The following is a 21,858-nucleotide window of genomic DNA, read 5'->3' as shown; positions in this document are numbered from 1 at the left end:
AAGATGAGAAAAAAATAGAATCAGGCTGCAGCTAAGTATCAAGTAGGCCAGCCATCCAAAAAGGAGAGGAGCATCTGGCAGGTAGGAACCGGAGTCCCTCTCAGCTGTTTACACCCGCTGATTCCAAAGCTAGAGGAACTTCGGGGAAGCTGCAGTTTCGGGTGGGAGGCCTGGGGACCACGGCCTGCCCTGCCCATCGCCCCGTCTCCAAGGGTCCCGCTGCTCCTCCTCCTGCATTCCATGTCCTTTATTTCTAATCTCTAGCGGTGGGCCATGGAAATACCCGTGACAGGAAGCCCCTCCGCACCGCAGAAAGCCGTGAGAGGGCATTCAAGCGCCGCGTGGAGGTACGCGTATTACACGTGGCCCCATCTGACCCTCCACCACCACGCTGGGCCCGCGGGGACCGAGCCTCGGCTGTGGCCGCTTGTCCGTCTGAGGTCATGCGGCCGGCAGGGGAAGGGGTCAGGATGGTACCTGAAGTCGGTTCTGGCCGAGGCCGACACTCTCGATCCTGCGCTGCCGCAACAGGGACATTCTAACCGAAACACGGGAGATCCAGGCACGCCTGGGTCCCGACCTGGGCTGAGGCTGGTGCCCAGAGGGCAGGGTTCCAGGCCCCCCAGACCTGTGCCTTCTGCGCTCAAACGCCTCAGTCCTTGGAGATGAGCAGCACGTCGGTTTGAAATGGGAACGTTTGATCAATGCTACTTTAAATATAGTCATCAAGCTGAGCATCCTGGACGCTGATGCCCGTGACAGGCCTTCCTGTGAGCGCTGGGGGGCCCTCAGAGCCCCCTGACTTCTTCTCCACCTGCCGTCAACCTGGTCATTTCGTTTCCCGCTCCCCGCCCACCGTCCCTTCCCAATGCCCACCCCCCAACCACAGGAACCCGCAGGGTCCTGCCCACCCAAGCTCCATGGCCCAGGCATAGCGCCGACTGCACACAGTACACACACAGTGCAGATACATGCAGCCCCCAAAGGGCAACGTGCAGCTTCTAGTACATGCCGGTGTGACTGCGGCCTGCTCGGGGCTGAGGTCCATGACCACGGCAGCCTCGGAGACGGGGTGGGGGGGGTACGCTCTCCGTATTTCCATTATGCTTTGTTTTGAGACAAATGAAAACATTTCTCTGCTGCGGGAAGGTCTTTTTGTTTTACTTGCTGCTGGCATTCTGCTCATAATAGTCATAAACATATACATGTATATCTTTATACACACGTATCCTTGGGATGGACACACAGGCTGGGGCTGGTGTCTGTGTGCTGGGGTGGTGTAAGTGTGTGTCCATGTGCAGGGGCTGGTGTGTGTGTGTGTCTGTCTGTGTATGTGTGTCTGTGTGCTGGGGTTGGGGTGTGTGTGTGTGTCTGTGTTTGTGCAGGGGCTGGTGTGTGTGTGTGTCTGCGTGCTGGGGCTGGTGTGTGTGTGTGTGTCTGTGTGTGGGGGCTGGTGTGTCTGTGTGTCTGTGTGTGGGGGCTGGTATGTGTGTGGGGGGGAGCTGGTGTATGTGTGTGTGTCTGTGTGTGGGGGCTGGTGTGTGTGTGTCGTGTGTGGGGGTTGGGGTGTGTGTGTGTCTGTGTGCGGGGGCTGGTGTGTGTGTGTGTGTGCTGGAGTTGGGGTGTGTGTGTCTGTGTGCGGGGGCTGGCTGGTGTGTGTGTCTGTGTGTAGGGGTTGGGGTGTGTGTGTCTGTGTGTGGGGGCTGCTGTGTGTGTGTCTGTGTGTGGGGGCTGATGTGTGTGTGTGTCTGTGTGTGTGTGTGTCTGTGTGCAGGGGTTGGGGTGTGTGTGTCTGTGTGCGGGGCTGGTGTGTTTGTGTTGTCTGTGTGTCTGTGTGAGGGGGCTGGTGTGTGTGTGTGTGCGTGTCTGTGTGTGCCGGGGTTGGGGTGTGTGTGTCTGTGTGCAGGGGCTGGGGGCTGGTGTGTGTGTGTGTGTGTGTTTGTCTGTGTGCTGGGGTTGGGGTGTGTGTGTCTGTGGGGGGGGGCTGGTGTGTGTGTATCTGTGTGTCTGTGTGAGGGGGCTGGTGTGTGTGTGTGTCTGTGTGCTGGGGTTGGGGTGTGTGTGTCTGTGTGAGGGGGCTGGTGTGTGTGTGTCTGTGTGTGCCGGGGTTGGGGTGTGTGCGTCTGTGTGCAGGGGCTGGGGGATGGTGTATATGTGTGTGTGTCTGTCTGTCTGTCTGTCTGTGTGCTGGGGTTGCGGTGTGTGTGTCTGTGTGAGGGGGCTGGTGTGTGTGTGTGAGTGTGTGTGTGTGTGTGTCAGCCCTCACGCCTTGTTCTGCATTGCTGGCAGCCCCCATATCCTGCTAGACACATGGAGGATACTCAGTTACATACATAATCCTGACTGACTGCTTGTAGTTGCTATGCGGTTTAGAGGTGGTTACTATCTTAGATGTCTAATACATACAGGCACCATGTGTCTCTTACTGAAACAAGTAGACTGCTGGGCTCCAGAGTCAAGAGCAGGCTCAACACTAGGACGGACACTAGCTGTTTAGACTTGCCATTCCCGCAGCAGGACCGCCCCACAGAAAGGACAGGACGTGTCCTTTCATTTTGACAGGCTGTCCGTGTGCTCCAGCTCAGGAGTACCCAGCAATAGGAGAGATTCCCACCTATGGTTTTAGAAAAAGCGTTCCTTAGGGGCTACCAGGGACCAGGGCCTTCTATGGCCTCAGCAACAAGGCCGCCTCATCCCCAAGTGTCATCAACGGGTTGAAGGGCCAACTGCCCTTTTGGAAATTTACATGATGGGAAAAAAAAAAATGACATCAGTGGGTGAGCATTCTTACAAGTAACTGGAATTGACAAAATGCTTTAGATCAGTTATACAGCCCTTCGCGGAAACCCCCTAACAGCCTCCTGAGCCTCCGCGGTGACTACCCGCCTACCTGCATGTTCTCCCTGAGGTCCGTGGCGTCCCGGATCGGGGGCTGGGCGTTCTTGAAGACCTCGTCCACAGTTTTGATCCACAGCGTCCTCAGGGACGCATACTCCCGCGACCTCTTCCCCTTCCGCACCGAGAGGCCCCTCTTGTGGGGCTTGCCGCCCCCCCTCCGGTTGGTGATGGCCACGTGCACGAACAGGGACGCGTGCGCCAGGACCTCGCCGGTCAGCGACTGCAGCGGCACGTGGCGGTAGCCAGTCTGCAGGCACTCGAAGGGGATGGTGTACTGGCCGATGAACTCGTCGCCGATGTAGTCGTCGTCCAAGACCACGAAGCGCACCATGGCCAGCTCGGGCAGGTTGACCTGGAACTCGAAGCTCTCGTCGAAGATGGGCGCGTCCCCGTCCTGGTGCACGGTCCTCGTCCTCTGCTCCGCGCAGTCAGCGGGGATGCCGTGGATCTCCACGTACACGTACGGGTCCACCACGTCGCCCTTGGCGCCCGAGCCCTTGGGCTTGGGGAAGTTCTGCCCGCTGATGACCTTGATGTGCAGCAGCTGCGGGGAGACCCCCGGCACCGAGTCCTTGGTGTTGGCGCTGAAGAAGGAGACCTCCTCCCGCATGATGGCTGGCCGCAGCACATAGCCGCAGTTCCCGTTCTGCCGGAACCAGCCCACGTTCAGGTCCATCATCAGCCCCGGGGTCTGGAAGTTCATGGCCACGATCTGACAGCCGCACTTCCAAAAATCCTGCGGGTTCATGTTGCTGGAGTCAATCCTCATCGGACTGGGGAAGACCCGGGCCAGAAAGCGCTTGTTGTAATTGACGAAGTCCCCGGGGTTCTCGTTGGCGTACTTGCTGGCCAGCACTTCGTTGAAGGAGCAGACCTCCCAGTACTTCTGAGCCTGGAAGGACACCTGGAACTCCTTGAACTGCACGGACTTGCATATGCTCACCAGCTCCGACAGCTCTTTGCAGAGCTGGAAGCGCTTGGTAGGCGCATGGCTGGGCGGCTCCGTGTTCTCCTTGCCCACCCTCTGGGACATCTCCGCCCCCTCATCCTCATCAGTAACATCACCCTCAACCCCGGAGCAGCTGGAGGACAGCTTCTTCGCCTTGACGAGGATCTTCCCTTTCAGGACGTCTGGGGACGGCAGGTAAGACTCCTCGACGCTGGGCGACGTCGTGTGCAGCTTGTCTCCTAAAATCTTCTTCATGTGCTGCGCCATGACCTTCTGCTGTCTGATGGAACAGTGATTTTCCAAACACAGGATGAGCGGGTACTCGGAAGCAAAGAAGGCGTACTTGTTGATGATGTCGACAACGCTGCGGAAGACGATCTGAGAGGTCATGGTGTGGCCCGTGTAAATCACAGGCTCATTGTCCGGCCCGTCCCAGACGTCCAACTCCACGCTCCGGCAACCCATTTTAAGAGCTCGGATGTACCCTGTGATATCAGAGGGGCCTCGGAACTGGTCCTCAATCAGGTATGTGTTGTGAGACGAGTTTATAAAGTAATGAGACAGAGGCTGCTTCATGTCCTGGCAGACCTTCTTATGCTCTGGATCAAATATGTAGCAGTCAGGTGACATAAGGTAGTTGGTGAACCCGTCTATGGAAAGCCAGCCCTTCTCCTGACCCTCTTTGGATGGCTCATACTTGTGGATAATTTCAAGGCTTATTTCCTCATTTATGTGCGCCACGCCCTGCTCTGCCTCCAGAAACATCATCAGGTCCTTGGTATCAAGGAATTCTTTATTGCTTGAGAACTGAACTAAAAGGAAATAAATTTCAGGTCTAGTACAAAGCTCGTGGAAAACCTCAACAAACTCCTCCTTTGTGACGTCACTACCAGTTTTGTCCTTGGATTTATGCAGTTCTTTGAACTTAAGCTCAATTTTGCTTGTTTTTAAGCCAGGATTGAGGTTCCTGATACACTGCACGGCACTGCACAGAGTTATATGTCCCAGGTTATCTACATCAATTTCACTAAACATCTGTGAAATCCAAGAAGTCCTCATGTTGTCCTGGCTACTTTCTAACATGTCAAGGGTATGTTTTCCATAAGAAATTAGGTACCGCAGTCCCGTGACCCAGATGTTTGCAACGTCTGCAGAGTTGGCAACCAAATCGAGTGACTCATAATTCTCCCCGTAGATGACCGAAAAAGCACAGTCCTCGGATATCTGGTCGGAAACACCGTTGCTGCGGAATATGTCTGTGTTTTTCCCTGTCCTCACTTCCTTGATAGACTTAATATCGATTTTGGCTTTCTCAGAATCCTTCTTGGAGGGCTCCCACCTCAGGCTCTGCATGTCCGCGTCCAGCAGGAAGTACCTGTGGTAGATTCTAGAGTTGGAGCGGACCTTTTTGAGCTCGGAACCCTCCACCATGGAGTTGATGCAGTCGCTCGCACTGCTGATCTTCTTCTCTGTGGGCATGCTGCTGAAGGAGACGGTCTTCTTCCGCTCTCGTTTCTGTTTCGTACCATCCTAGGAGAGAAAAACCACAGTGGATTAGAAGAGCAGAAACGGAGGCTTCTGTGTTCAAGACTAGGAACAGAAATTTAGTTTCCTTGGGAGAAAACTCACACTCTTAGGATTTCCTATTGTACGGCCTATAATGCATGGCGCACAGTCACTTCTGAAGCTTAGAAATGGCCTCTGTGTTTACAGCCTAATGCTGCTGCTGCTAAGTCACTTCAGTCGTGTCCGACTCTGTGTGACCCCAGAGACGGCAGCCCACCAGGCTCCCCCATTCCTGGGATTCTCCAGGCAAGAACACTGGAGTGGGGTGCCATTGCCTTCTCCATTACAGCCTAATACAGAGAGGTTAAAAAAAAAATCATTATTTTTTTTGAGTAATAATAATAAATAATAAATTGAATAATTGCAACCCATAAATATCAAGAGACACGACTTAAAAGCAATACACAATAAAAGCTTGCATACAGAACTGGCCACATGGTTTGCAGGGCTCAGGGGAAGAATGACCAAGCAGGACTCGGTATTCAGAAACTGAATTCAAGAAGGCCGTAGAAGGGCGTTAAGGCCCGTCCAGGGCCCGAGTCACACACAAGTCACACACCCACTCAGCAGGCCCTGCTGGATACCACTCTCCTAACCAGGCTTCTCAAAAGGCTGTCACTATACCACTTTCCTCAGAATTCCCATGGAATCAGCTCTCTGAGGAGTGATGCCCCGGCATTTACATTTTAGGCATTGCTCTAGGAAACGGGAATGTACAGTAAAGCTTGAAACCGCTCCCTAACCACGTGGACTCACTGAGCCGTCTGGGCTGCGTCTGGAAAACTCGGCATGAGCCATTAAATTCTGTGTTACATGAGTGGACCCTGGAATTCCAGCAGCAATTCCTGGCTCTTCAGAGTCTCATATTAGATTAGTCACGCTCCTAAATACTTCAAATATATATGGTTTTACTTCTGCCATTATATTGAGTCTGGGTGGGAGACACAGACTTCGGGTGGCGGCGCTTCTAACATTCTGGAGCTCGATTTATTAAAGCCTGCTCCCGTGCGCCAGGTGAGTGTTTAGAACAAGTCTCCTAATAGTAAGAGACTTTTAACACTACCAAGCGAGAACTTCAGGCAGCTTCTATTTCTACGGCACTCTGCATCATTCCTCAGCTTTCCTGCACGATGTAACGGGCGTCCGCCGTGAGGAGCTGACGCCTCAGCTGTGTGTGCATTTAAGTTCTTTCCCTGTACAGACGTCTTTATTATTTTATTAAAAAAAAAAATGCTCAAATAGCCTCACTACATCTGTCACAGTTTAAATCTAAAACTTGATACCGCCTCTCAGGAGGTATATGAAATTAGTGATCAATTTTCAGTAAGTCATTATATTCATAAATAAGAAGCAGAGAGAAAGATTGGGATTATATGACTTTCATGGCAATAAAGTAAAGAGCATGCAAAATCTCATACAAAGGCATTCTAACTTTCCTGCTCTGGAGAGAATCTATTTTGAATAAAACCTCTACATTTTGAAAAGTGATTAAGCTATTCATTAGGTCTGAAATTTAAAACCATTTTTACTTTTCAACTACCTATACTTCCAAAAGCAATTTGCAGAAGGTAATTAAACTTAAACTTTAAAGCACACAGGTATCGTTTCCCTCAAAGTTTCCAAATGAACCAAAGAGGCTTTTGTGATCTGAATGTGAAGGTAAAACAGAAAAGCCAGATGGCAGAGTATTTCTTTACAGCTGTATCCTCAGAACAATAAAGTGCAGAAGACATTAAAACTGCAGTAACGGTATCCATAAGATGCACTGTACTATAGCTGTTCCAATCCCTTAAATTTAGATTGTATTCTATCTATTTAGGCAAGTTGGCATGAAATTAAGGTTATAACCTGCCACGCATAAAGGCATGAAACGAATACATGAGTTTCAGAGTGAGGGTTGTCTTTGCCTTGAAACACGCTTTCACTTTTCATAAGGACAACACGCTAATTAAGTAAATTTATAACTTTTATAAATTATATCTCAAAGCTGCCACTAGTAAAAAGGAATCACAAAGATAAATGGAGGTACTGATCCACTTATTCACTGAAATGTGTATACAGCGGTCTCTCAGCGTTGTAATCATTTATTCTGTCATTCTCAACATATTGCTTAACACTGGACCACCACCTTCGAATTTATTACAACAATGTTGTAATAAATTTGGAACCCAGAGACCTCTCTGCTATTGAGAGCGGAAAGCCAAGTTTCAAAGCAGGTTAGTAATGTCCGCACGTGCTTGCATGCCCACACCTGCTTGCACGCCCACATCCACGGGACAAGCAGTGGCTTCAGCTGCATCCTCGTGGTGGCAGAAACACGACCCTGCTCCTCACAGGCTTTGCTGGGTGACTTCAGGGCTCTGACCCGCCACAGGCACACGACAGCCCCCCAGTCCAGGCTGAGGCAGACAGAGCAGGGACTCCCCTAATCAGAGACCGCGCCTCCCTCCTTCCCCTCCATCGGCTGTCGCCAAGAACCACCCCTGTTCTCTCTACAGCACACGGAGGCCTGAACGCACAGGGCTTTCTCTCCCTCCCACCGGCAGACAAAGCTAGGAGAAGGCATCAGAGGAGAAGCGTGCGTGCCTAGAGACCAGCTGGGGAGCTGGCGGGAGCCGGCCCTCATCCCTGGCGGGACCAGGATCCCTGGCTGGAAGCGGCGGCAGGACGTGAGGGCAAGCCGGCCCCCCGGAGCCCCGAGAAAGGGAAGGGAGGCACGTGGAGGGGGACTGGGCTTCTCGGAGGAGACCCGGGCCCCCACCTGCTAAGTCTGCCCCAGAATCCTGTTTCTCGGGAGTTCTCCATGCCACTGCGTGATTGTTCTGTTCACATTTTCTGTTTCTTCCTGCTCTGGAGACTGTACCTTTCTAAGAACGAACCCACTTCTCCCAGCTCGTCCGTTTTGCTGGCATAGAGCTGCTTGTAGTAGTGTCTTATGATCCTCTGTGTTTCTGAGCTGTCAGTTGTAATCTCCTTTTTTCATTTCCAGTTTCATTGATTTGAGTCCTTTCCGTTTTTTTCGCGATGAGTCTGGCTGAAGGTTTATCAACTGTGCTCATCTTTCCTAAGGAGCAGCTTGTAGTCTCTCTGATGCTCGCTATTGCCTTCCTTGCCTCTATTGTCCCAGAATCTTGGTCCACTTGTGTTTACTTCCACTGGCTTTCACTTTCAGCAGAGATCGTGTGCCTCAGCTAAGCAGCTCGTCTGCAGCAGAATCGGAATCTATTTTCTGTGTTGCCTCCGAATGTTAGTGAGCTCAAACTTAAAATTAAAAAGTGATGAAACTCTCTGTGCTACCCCTACAGTTCCTTAACTAAAGGAAAATGAAACGCATACAACTTGGCTGCACCAAATCTCCTAGCACCAGAGTAAAAGACATACTTTTCTGCTGAGATGGAGATGCCTCCAAATACTTTTAAAAATAGTACAGGTGACGTTTCAGAACTGGCTCTGAATGTTGTAAGCATGTATCACCTGAGCTTCTGGGAGGGGAAAACCACAGTCTGTAAATAAACCTGGCCCACCAGTGCGTTTCTGACACTCCATCAGCGTTTATTCACACCAAGAGAAGGAACACAAGAGAGAGGTCTTGTGTAGAAGAAAAGCAGCTACCGAAAGAACCCGCCTCCGCGCCAACCCTCAAATTCTCAATTCTCGATACAGGATCACAAAATTCTAAGTGGGACAGAAGCTGAAAGGCTCAGTTGTAAATTTAACCCACACATATCGAGAATAATACTTCAGTTCAGTCGCTCAGTCATGTCTGACTCTTTGCGACCCCATGAATCACAGCACGCCAGGCCTCCCTGTCCATCACCAACCCCCAGAGTTCACTCAAACTCATGTCCATCAAGTCGGTGATGCCATCCAGCCATCTCATCCTCTGTCGTCCCCTTCTCCTCCTGCCCCCAATCCCTCCCAGCATCAGAGTCTTTTCCAGTGAGTCAACTCGTCACATGAGGTGGCCAAAGTATTGGAGTTTCAGCTTTAGCATCAGTCCTTCCAATGAACACCCAGGACTGATCTCCTTTAGAATGGACTGGTTGGATCTCCTTGCAGTCCAAGGGACTCTCAAGAGTCTTCTCCAACACCACAGCTCAAAAGCATCAATTCTTCAGCAATCAGCTTTCTTCACAGTCCAACTCTCACATCCATATATGACCATGGGAAAAACCACAGCCTTGACTAGACGGACCTTTGTTGGCAAAGTAATGTCTCTGCTTTTTAATATGCTATCTAGGTTGGTCATAACTTTCCTTCCAAGGAGCAAGTGTCTTTTAATTTCATGGCTGCAATCAGCATCTGCAGTGATTTTGGAGCCCAAAAAAATAAAGTCTGACACTGTTTCCACTGTTTCCCCATCTATTTCCCATGAAGTGATGGGACCAGATGCCATAATCTTTGTTCTCTGAATGTTGAGCTTCAAGCCAATCTTAATACTTCAGGACCAGGAATAATTTTGTGAAAGCAGCTAGCTAGAAAGAGGCAATAAGCAAGCTCTTCTGCACCACAACAAACTCAGGAGGATTGAAAACCTTAATAGAACTTGTATCTACCATTATAAAGGGAAGTGGCCACACAGAGCCCAGTGGAGAAACACACCTACTTCTAATAAGACTGCCTACTTTATGTAGCAGAAGCTTGTCCCGACCTCTCCGCCTCTAAGATGAGCGCTGATGGGGTATTTTGGAGGGCACAGTCCGTAACGGGTGTGGGCAGTTTCAAACACTCTCATCCTGGAGTGAGGAGACGGACACACAGGCCTCACTCTCTGGCCAGCTCCAAGGGGCTCGGTTCCAATTGAACCACCAAGGCGCCTGCTGGAGAAGGGGATGCCCACCCAAGGAGCCGCAGTCTGGCCTCAAGAACCAGGAGCTGCTCTCCTGTTGGGAGAGACAGACCTCCCGAGTGCCCCTGCATTCCTCTCGAATGTCCTCTTTTTTTCCTTTCAAAATCACTGATGTATTTGGGTATGTCGGGTCTCAGCGGTAGCACATGAGGTCTTCCTTGCATCACGCAGGATCTTTCACTGTAGAGCACGGACCCCCCCCAGTTGTCAGTTGTGGCGGGGCTCAGGGCTGGCCCATGGGGTCTTCCTTGTATTAGGCAGGATCTGCAGAGCACGGACCCCCCCAGTCGTGGCAGGGCTCAGCGCTGGCCCATGGGGTCTTCCTTGCATTGGGCAGGATCCTTTGCTGCAGAGCACGGACCCCCCAGTCGTGGCGGGGCTCAGCGGTGGCCCGAGGGGTCTTCCTTGCATCGGGCAGGATCCTTCACTGCAGAGCACGGACCCCCCCAGTCGTGGCGGGGCTCAGCGCTGGCCCATGGGATCTTCCTTGTATCAGGCAGGATCTGCAGAGCACGGACCCCCCATTCATGGCAGGGCTCAGCGCTGGCCCATGGGATCTTCCTTGTATCAGGCAGGATCTGCAGAGCACGGACCCCCCAGTTGTGGCGGGGCTCAGCGCTGGCCCACAAGCTCCACAGCCCCTGGGCGTCAGCAGCTGCAGCACACGGGCCCCCACCTAGACCCGTGTGCGGCCCAGCTGCTCCGCAGCATGTGGGATTCCAGCTCCCCAGCCCAGGATCGAACCTGCGTCCCCTGCATTGCAAGGCAGGTTCTCAACCACTGGACCACCAGGGAGGTCTCCCTCCTGTATTTCTAGCTGATTTCTTTCCATTTTCTGTTTGATTGTGAGAGAGAGTGAAAGTCACTCAGTCGTGTCTGACTCTTTGCGACCCTGTGGACAATACAGTCCATGGAATTCTCCAGGTCAGAATACTGGAGTGGGTAGCTTTTCCCTTCTCCAGGGGATCATCCATACCCAGGGACTGAACCCAGGTTTCCTTCATTGCAGGCAGATTCTTTCCCAGCTGAGCCACCAGGGAAGGCCAAGAACACTGGAGTGGGTAGCCTATCCTTTCTCCAGCAGATCTTCCCAACCCAGAAATTAAACCCAGGTCTCCTGCATCGCAGGCAGATTCTTTACCAGCAGAGCTATCAGGGAATGTCTCAGTAAACACCACGAGAAAATGACCAATCGACATCCAGATTCATACACCGGCAGAAGCTGACCTGGGAGTGTGGGGGCGGGACACTAACAGACCAGGGGTGTAGCCTGAGGACAGAGCAGCCTTTACCCTCCTGGTTTGTTTTGAGTTCAGTTATTTAATCTGATTTACAAGTAACATTAGAGAAGAGTATGAGATCCTTATGTTTATTGAAGGGAGTCTGGGAATTAAAGAGACTTTAGAAACACTGAGTTAGAGAAACGTCTATCTTTAACAAAACAAAACACCCCAGAAGCAACTTGCAGCCCCATAAGCAGGCACAGCAAGGCCTGACCTTTCTGCAGCTCAATAACAATAGCTCTGAGTTGAAGGAATACATCATGCTGGGCACATCAGGGTTACCTTGCAAGGTTTTCTCATACATCTTTAAAACTTTGATGTGCTCTCCAAGATGAGCAAAAAGGAAAAAAAAGAAAAGATCTGGAGCAAAACTAGTCACTCTGAAGGTCATTTCACCGCGTCAGATGCACCGACAAAGAATAAAACGACTTGAAGGAAAGCGAGGTTGCAGCCAACTGCTGCCTCCCGCTCACACGGAGGCCCCTCGCTGCTTGGCCCGAGGACGCACCCCTCGCCGGCCTGCTGACTGCTTGGGAGCCAGTGGGTGTCCAGACAGTCCCCACAGCAGGCAGGGCTAGCTCCGATGGCGGCTTCCAATGCAGAAAGCCCAAAGAGAACACTGTTCACACTGGGCAAGGAACAAACCAGGCTGTCAACAAAGTCACCACCTTTCTTACACCCATCAGAGAACCGTGGTCAGGGGGACCTGAATGCCAAGGAGTGGAAGCCCCTCCGAGGACAGAAAAACACAGACACTGTCCTTTCACAGTTTGCAGAGCGTGGGAGGAAGGGGGGCCGTCACGCAAGCGCGGAGGAGAAATCACTCACTGCTGCTGCTGCTAAGTCGCCTCAGTCGTCTCCGACTCTGTGCGACCCCATAGACGGCAGCCCACCAGGCTCCCCCGTCCCTGGGATTCTCCAGGCAAGAACACTGGAGTGGGGTGCCGTTTTCTTCTCCAATGCATGAAAGTGAAAAGTGAAAGTGAAGTCGCTCAGTCATGTCCGACTCTTAGCGACCCCATGGACTGCAGCCCACCAGGCTCCTCCGTCCATGGGATTCTCCAGGCAAGAGTACTGGAGTGGGGTGCCATTGCCTTCTCTGGAAGTCACTTACAATTGTAAGGAAACCCTAAAGGCCAAGTGTGCGCTGCTCCCTGTATCAGCTTGGCTTAACTGGGAGCCCCAGACCCAGACACAGGGGAGAGGGCCTTCCCAGGGAAGCCTCATGGGCTGCTCCCGAGGAAGACAGGAGCAGGGCGGGAGGGGGCCCCTCCCCAGGGCCCAGGAATGCAGCCGGTGAGGGGTCATCACGGAACTCGACCACTCCCCCAGCCCCGCTCCCATCCAGAAGCAAAAGCCTGAAGCCTAAGCCACAGTGGAAACTGCGGCAAGCCCGCTTTCCCCCGGGACCGCTCGGGGAAAGGCAGAAGCAAAATCCATCTACTTCTGCAGGCTCGCAGACGAAGACCTTCCGCCCCTTGGATTGGGAAGCCTGCATCAGTAACGCAGAACTCTGCTACTGCCAGCAGAAGGGGGAAATGCACCGCGGGTACGGCGGAGCCTGGTGGCTCGGGGAGCAGGGCGGGACCTCCACAAGGTCCCGGCCCTGAAGCCCAGGTGCCCACGGCTGCCTCAGACTGAAACTAGATCGCAGGACTGAGAATCCCCTTGAGTCCTTGAGTCGGGCAGAAGCCAAGCACCACGTAGGAAGCGGTGTACCCTGCGGGAGGGGCACGCCCGTGGAAAGAGACCTCTTTCTGACACAGGTGTCTGCAGCTGAAAGCCGATGGCAGGGCAGAACCTCGCGTGACCCCCGGGGACCCCAGTCCCCAACTAGACACAGGGGTGGTGTGGTCCGCAGGTAGAGGGCTTTGAGGGAGTGGGACATTCAAGGTAACAATGGCAACTTAAAACACAAGCCCAGATCGGTTATTGACTAGAGTGACTCAACTTCCCCAAACAAGAAGGACCTAGAAGAAGAAAAGGCACGTTCATTCCTGAGCATAAACATGATTTACCTCGGTCTCCATTAAACATGATGTTTACTGTTCAATAAAAACCATAGCACACACACACACATAAACGCACACACAAAGTAAGGAGAAACTCCACTGTTAAGAGAGAAAGCAACCAACAGTCAGACTCAGAGGTAACCTAGACCTTTCAGATGGGGACTCTAAAACAACGCTTATTAATATGCCACAGAATGGGGGCATTGACAATATTCAGGAGCTATATGAAAATGGGCTATTTCAGCAGAAAGATGGAAATTATAAAAACGAGTTCAATGGACATGCTATGTAAAACTCTAAATATCAGAGCTGAGAGTTCCTTTGAGAGGCTTATAAGCAGACTGAACACAGCCAAGGAAAGAGTCAGTGCACTTGAAAAGGTGTCAGCAGAAATTACCCAAAATAAAACACAAAGAGATCTGAAAAGTAAAAAATGTAAACCAGCGCGTCCCAGAGTTGTTGTAGAACATATGTGAAAATCGAGTCCCAGCAGGATGAGAGAGAGCACAGCATGAGAAGAAATCGTGTCCCAGAAGTTTCCAAAGTTAGATCCAAGAAACTCAGGCCTGACGACACACACATGCGCTCCTGGACTATCTTACTGGAGTCAAACTGCTGAAAAAGAAATACGACGAGAAAAGTGTGACCAGAGTGAGAACAAAAGTGAAATACAGAGGAATGGCGGTAAGAACTACAGTTCATATGGATGACAGGCGATCCACTCACACCTAACCACAGGCTGTCTACTAGATCCTGTCTGCAAATGTGCCACACACAATGAATACTCTGATGAGAAAAGCGGTTCTCTTTTAAAGGGCGGTAGTCCCTAAATTTCCCTCTAATTCCCCAGATGAAGGTGTCCCTAATGAAAGTGTACGTCTGTAAGGAGTCACAGGTGAGTTTCAGTGGCTGCACAAAACTGATTGGATTCTGAAAGTAATTTGCAAACCCATCTCACTTCTTCTAAGAAGTTTAGAATCTTGGCTTTATTAGCATAAATTTTAGAAGATAAAGAAAAAAATTTATTTCATAAGAAAGAATGTCAACCTTAAATGTTACAGGCAAAGGATAAAATTTTACAGGATTGTAAAGGTAATTTTAAGGTTATCCAAAAGAGAAATGACAGATTAAGAGACAGGAAAGAGAAAATGACAAGATATAAGTAATGGAATTTTGCTAATAAAAACAGCAAAGTCAATCAATCACAAAAGAGCTCTTATTTATAGCTGTGAAATGGTCTTTATTCCAAGGTAGAACAAAATAATCCAGCACTCAATAGACTTTCTAGTTTAGGAATTACCCATGGAAATGTGATGGGTCACAAGATGTGAGTTAGCACTGCATGATCTCCATCCCTCAGTTTCCCACCTGTAAAACAGGGATTAAAAAATACCTGCACCGCATGTGTTATTTACAGTCCCTGCTTCACAGGGTTGTTATAATGATAAAATGAGGTCATACTGAGAAAGTTCTCTAAACACTGCCTGAATTTTTATATACTCTATGTTAGACCCTACTGGACCGCAAGGAGATCCAACCAGTCCATCCTAAAGGAAATCAGTCCTGAATATTCACTGGAAGGACTGATGCTAAAGCTGAAACTCCAATACTTTGGCCAGCTGATGCAAAGAACTGACTCACTGGAAAAGACCCTGGTGCTGGGAAAGATTGAAGGTGGGAGGAGAAGGGGGTGACAGAGGATGAGATGATTAGATGGCATCACTGAGGTGATGGACATGAGTTTGAGTCAACTCCGGGAGTTGGTGATGGACAGAGAAGCCTGGCGTGCTGCAGTCCATGGGGTCACAAAGAGTCAGACATGACTGAGCGACTGAACTGAACTGAACAAATACATTTCAGGCTGAAGGAACTTCTTCATGAAAGAAGAATAAAAAGAAACACTATCATAAATGTGTCACTGTAATACTCTAATCACCTAGGATTTGAGGAACGTTAGCCCCATCCCAGAAGAATCGGGGTGCGCAGCACTCTCTCTGGGCCTGTTGAACTGAAGCCACTGCTTAATGCCACCACAGAACTTTCCAGCACAACCAAACGAACGTGATGCACAAGATGCCTCGAGAACCTGTCAAAGCAGCCAAACGCCCTCTCAATGAAGCTTCTCCTTGTCGAGAAAGAACAAAGACATAAGCCCTTTCTTAAAAGGCACCTGTTAATTTTAAATCCCATCAATTTAGCGAAACTTACCATTTAACTCACGTATAACCATGCACATATAAAAACTGCTGGGCTTCCCTGGTGGCTCAGTGGGAAAGAATCTGCCTGCCAGTGCAGGAGACACGGGTTCAATTCCTGATCCCGGAAGATCCCACGTGCTGTGGAGCAACTCAGCCCATGTGCCACAAGTGCTGAGCCTGAGCTCTGGAGCCAGGAGCCCGGCCACAGAGCCCAGGAGCCCGGCCACGGAGCCCTGACCACGGGGCCCAGGAGCCCAGCCACGGAGCCCTGACCACGGAGCCCAGGAGCCCGGGCATGGAGCCCTGACCACGGGGCCCAGGAGCCCAGCCACGGAGCCCAGGAGCCCGGCCACGGAGCCCTGACCACAGGGCCCAGGAGCCCAGCCACGGAGCCCTGACCACGGAGCCCAGGAGCCCAGCCACGGAGCCCTGACCACCGAGCCCATGAGCCCCAGCCACAGAGCCCAGGAGCCCAGCACGGAGCCCTGACCACGGAGCCCAGGAGCCCGGCCACAGAGCCCTGACCACCGAGCCCATGAGCCCCAGCCATGGAGCCCAGGAGCCCGGCCACGGAGCCCTGACCACGGAGCCCAGGAGCCCGGCCATGGAGCCCTGACCATGGGGCCCAGGAGCCCGGCCACGGAGCCCTGACCACCAAGCCCATGAGCCCCAGCCATGGAGCCCTGACCACCGAGCCCATGAGCCCCAGCCATGGAGCCCAGGAGCCCGGCCATGGAGCCCTGACCACGGAGCCCAGGAGCCCGGCCATGGAGCCCTGACCATGGGGCCCAGGAGCCCGGCCACGGAGCCCTGACCACCAAGCCCATGAGCCCCAGCCATGGAGCCCTGACCACCGAGCCCATGAGCCCCAGCCATGGAGCCCAGGAGCCCGGCCACGGAGCCCACACGCCGCAGCTACTGAAGCCAGCGTGCCTGTGAGCTGCAGCAGGAGAAGCCAGCGCAGTGAGGAGTCATGCACCGCAACCAGACAGTAGCCCTGCTCGCCACAGCTAGAGGAAAGCGATGCAGCCACGAAAGCCCCGGCCCAGCCAAAACTGATAAGCAGGCAAAATCATTTTTTAAAGTTTTGAAGCAATGATCCCCATAATAGTGCTTTCTAAGAAATAATCCGATGACTACTCAAAGCACCCTCTGATCAGAATTTTTCAGACGATGCCTTCTTGCTCATGCTGCTGCTGCTAAGTCGCTTCTTCCTCATCAGTTCAGTCACTCAGTCGTGTCCGACTCTCCGCGACCCCATGAATCACAGCACGCCAGGCCTCCCTGTCCATCACCAACCCCCAGAGTTCACTCAAACGCATGTCCACAGAGTCGGTGATGCCATCCAGCCATCTCATTCTTGGTCGTTCCCTTCTCCTCCCGCCCTCAACCTTTCCCAGCGTCAGAGTCTTTTCCAGTGAGTCAACTCGTCGCATGAGGGGGCCAAAGTATTGCAGTTTCAGCTTTAGCATCAGTCCTTCCAATGAACACCCAGGATTGATCTCCTTTAGAATGGACTGGTTGCATCTCCTTGCAGTATAAGGGACTCTCAAGAGTCTTCTCCAGCACCACAGTTCAAAAGCATCAATTCTTCGGCGATCAGCTTTCTTCACAGTCCAACTCTCACATCCATACATGACCACGGGAAAAACCATAACCTTGACTAGACGGACCTTTGTTGGCAAAGTAATGTCTCTGCTTTTCAATATGCTATCTAGGTTGTTCATAACTTTCCTTCCAAGGAGTGAGCGTCTTTTAATTTCATGGCTGCAATCAACATCTGCAGTGATTTTGGAGCCCAAAAAAATAAAGTCTGACACTGTTACCACTGTTTTTCCATCTATTTCCCATGAAGGGATGGGACCAGATGCCATGATCTTTGTTTTCTGAATGTTGAGCTTCAAGCCAACCTTTTCACTCTCCTCTTTCACTTTCATCAAGAGGCTTTTGAGTTCCTCTTCACTTTCTGCCAGAAGGGTGGTGTCATCTGCATATCCGAGGTTATTGATATTTCTCCCAGAAATCTTGATTCCAGCTTGTGCTTCCTCCAGCCCAGCGTTCCCCATGATGTACTCTGCATATAAGTTAAATAAGCAGGGTGACAATATACAGCCTTGACGTACTCCTTTTCCTATTTGGAACCAGTCTGTTGTTCCATGTACAGTTCTGACCGTTGCTTCCTGACCTGCATACAGGTTTCTCAAGAGGCAGGTCAGGTGGTCTGGGATTCCCATCTCTTTCAGAATGTTCCACAGTTTATTGTGATCCACACAGTCAAAGGCTTTGGCATAGTCAATAAAGCAGAAATAGATGTTCTTCTGGAACTCTCTTGCTTTCTCCATGATGTCCAAAACAACTACATGTAAAGAAGATAGATTCCCAGTTACTGTAAAATGAAGTTTTCCAAGTCAGGTTTACACTTCCAAATCATTCAATGCAATAGGTTACACCTGCCTTTAAAACACTGGGGTTTTAATTATAAAATCAGTGGACCATATACTTTCAAGACAACATTCTTTTGGTGAAAACACTTTCACTGCAACCAAACTATTTATTCAAAGTAAATTTACAAAACCGTCATCTATATCTATGTCAAATGTAAACTGCAATAAAATCCATTGGTTTTCTCTGGTAATGAAAAACTTAAGGGTGAGCAATGAGCCCCTATAAGCTACCCTAGTGCTACTTTACATTCCAGCAAAAATACTGATCTAATGAATTTTAATTCATAATCTATAATAATGGTGCTTAAGTGGCCCACTTTGAGGTGAAACCTGTCAGTGTTTCTCAACTGTGTATATGACAGTTCCTTATTTAGCATATGACAAAGTCTTCTGACTCCCTATACTGCAGAGCTATTTTGAGATATGGTTATATAACCTTAGTTGTTAATAATTGTCTGGTAAATCATACTGAATTTTAAAAGTATGCAAGTCGAATCACATAATGCGGGTTCTTAGCTGCTAACATGAGCACCTTCTCAGTCACAGCTTTCCCCTAAACTGTGCTGATGCTTCACAACGTCAGAGTAGCTTAGGAGGAAGAATTCATTTTCCTCATTGTTTAATCCTCACATCTGTCACTGCATTGAGAGGAAGGTGATGACAGTCCAGGGCACTCAAGAGTCTAAGAAAGGAAAGCTTCCACAGAGATCCGTACGCAGGAAAAGCTACTCTGTGGGCTATATCCATCACAACAAAGAAGAACAGCAGATCTTTCCGTCAAGGATTTTAATAATTCCACAGCTATTTTAAAAGGAAAAGTCTAAAGGAAAATTGCTTCACCAACAATATTTTTAAGCCATCCTCTTGTTTATTATTTTCTTTCTATCTTATCTCGAAGGGAAAAAAGAAAAAAGCTTCCTTCAAGGGCTTTTTGTTTTAACCCAATGGTTTATTTGCATATGAAACTAGTGTATGTGTCATGGAGGGAGTATCAGGGGAAAAAAAGAACAATTCATATGAAAGGGAAACTCAGCTTTCCACGAAATACTCTTTTCAGTCCCAAGACATTCCCGTGTATACAGTACTTATAGTCTCTGCCTTAGAATTTGACACTTAATTATAGTCAGATCTCCAACTGTCATATGTGGGTTAGTCTTATCTACTCAAATAGAAAGGAAACTTTCTGCAGGAATGGGCCATATCCTATATTCTATAACCCCTGGCTGGACCAACTCAAGCAGTCAGAACAGTAACACCTTCTGATGAATCTTTATCTCAGTGATAAAGGGGACAATCCAACAAGAGGATATGACACTTGTAAATATGCAGGCACCCAACACTGGATGGAGCACCGAAATACAGAAAGCAAATATCAACAGACCCAAAAGAGAGAAACACACAACAACAGAGTAACAGTAAGGGACTTTAATACCCCACGTTCCTCATAGGTTAGGTCATCCAGACGGTCATCCAGACGGAAAAGCAAAAAGGAAACACTGATCTTAAATGGCACATGAGACCAGACGGACCGACAGATACATAATAGAACATTCCATCCAAAAGCAACAGAACACACGTTCTTCTCAAACTGCACATGGAACATTCTCCAGGACAGATCACGTGCTAGGCCACAAAACAAGTCTTAATACATTTAAGAGTGAAATTGTATCAAGTATCTTTTCTGACCACCCTGGTATAAAACTAAAAATCAATTACAGGAAAACTTTACAAACATGCGGCAATTAAACAATATGCCACTGAACAACTATCGGGTCAAAGAAGAAATAAAAAATACCTGAGATAAATGAAAATGGAAACACAACACAGAAAATTTATGGGATGCAGCAGAAACAATTTTAAGAGGGCACTTCACAAGGACAAATGGCTACATTAATAAGGACGATTAAAAGTAAACAACCTAACTTTACACCTCAAGGAACTAGAAAAAGAGCAAACTAAAAACTAAGTTGGTAGAAGGAAATAGCAAAGACGAGAGTAGAAATAAATGAAACTGAGATTGAAAAACAAGAGGGAAGACCCATGAAACTAAGCTGTTTTATTTTTTTAAGATAAACAACCAGACCTTGAGCTAGACTTACCAAGGGGGAAAAAAAGAGAACTCAAATAAATAAAATCAGAAACCAGTGCTACAATTGATAACACAGAATTACAAAGGAAGAGTTTGAGAATTGGTGTCAATTTTTCTTCAAATGTTTGGTAGAACCAGTGAAGTCATCCGCTTCTGGCCTTTTCTTTGTTTGGAGATTTTCACAAATTCAAAGCACTTATTAAAAAAAAAAAGTGCTTTTCACTTACATGATCTCATTATTGACCATTCCACTAAACTGTTTGTTTATTTATTTAAAAATTAAATACATGTGCTAGCTATTAACAGATTGTACATGCTGGAAAACATTCACAAAATAAACTGAAGTCCTAATATTTCCTTCCATGCTTGCCCAACCTAGCAACTACTGGTATAAACCGTGAGCCCCACGCTCAAAGGCCAATAGGGCTTTGGAGGCCCCTTCCCTGCCCTGCAACCCTCAGCCAAAAATCCCTACAGCTCTTCTCCAAGGACCCCCAGTCTCCAGCTGGGCTGGGGGCCCCGTGCCTCCCCTTCCGTGCAGCTCTTCACTCGGACGGGCTTCTGGACAGCCCCCTCCAACACGCTAACTGCTGCTGGGCCTGTCCTCTGTCACTCAGTCCACTCTGCCCTCGAGAAGGAGTGGCAAGTGCAGAGACACCGAGGCTCACTCGGGCCTGAGCGCTCCAGCGCTGAGAGGCGGCCAGAGCGGCCGCTGGACAAGGTGGTCAGCTGGACGAGCCTGAAGGAAGCCACGCGGAGGGGCAGAGGCCAGAGCCTGCAGCATCTTACAGGAAGGCGTCTGGATTTCGTCCTAAGGGCAGCTGCTTAAAGGAGAGCATCATGGTCTGATTTACTCTCTTAAAACAGGGCCCAGTGGAGAGTGGATTAGAAAGAGTAAGAGTGGAGACAGGGGGATGTTAATGGTGAAAAGACAACTACAGAACCCCAGACGAAGCACGGTGGGGCTGGGACCACAGTGGTGACAGCAGCGCTGGGGAGAGAGAGACAGTTTCAAGGTGACTTAAGTGACAGAGCAGATGACACTCGCTGACAGACACACGGCACGTGAGTGAGGCGGGGACCGAAGATGACCGCCAAGTTTCTGGCTTGATTAAACGGGCACGGCAACGCCGCTGGGTTAGATGGGAAGGTTAAGGAGTCGTTTTCTGAGAGGGGAAATCAATAGCTCTATTTTGAATATGGTAAGTTTGAGATGCCTCTAGATAGCCAAGTGAAGATGTCAATTAGGCGGTTAAATATACGAATCTGGAAATCTGGAGAGAGGCCAAGCCTACAGATAAAAATGTAGAAGCCACAGCACCTTGATGGCCCCAGGAGACTACCTAGTGAAGGAGGAGAGACAGAAAAGATGGCCTCGGATTTAATCTGATGCATTCTAAGAATTTAGGTTGGGGACAAAGAGGGACTAGCAAAAGAGGCAAGAAAGCAGAAGCTAGAACTGTAGTTTCTAGTATTCTGGAGGTATTATATCAGCCAGAATACTGTGGTATTATAGCAGTCAAAAAGTAAAGTGTCTATATAAGAATAGTCAATGATGCTTCTGAGAGGT

General features: G+C 49.7%; 1 protein-coding gene across 1 annotated transcript in view; it reads right to left on the bottom strand.

The window, feature by feature from the left end:
* PLCL2 (phospholipase C like 2) overlaps window positions 1-21,858 on the bottom strand; it is a 227,755-nt gene that overhangs the window by 94,528 nt on the left and 111,369 nt on the right. Inside the window, exon 2 of the mRNA XM_055416903.2 lies at window positions 2,891-5,377. Coding sequence (XP_055272878.1) covers window positions 2,891-5,377 — 2,487 coding nt within the window. The remainder of the gene's footprint in view (window positions 1-2,890; window positions 5,378-21,858) is intronic.

The sequence above is a fragment of the Moschus berezovskii genome, chromosome 1 (genome assembly GCF_049115385.1).
Source record: "Moschus berezovskii isolate FMDL1 chromosome 1, NW_MosBer_1.0, whole genome shotgun sequence".
Lineage (NCBI taxonomy): Eukaryota > Metazoa > Chordata > Mammalia > Artiodactyla > Moschidae > Moschus > Moschus berezovskii.
Note: the sequence above shows the minus strand (reverse complement) of the source record. Positions and strands in the feature narration are given on the sequence as shown.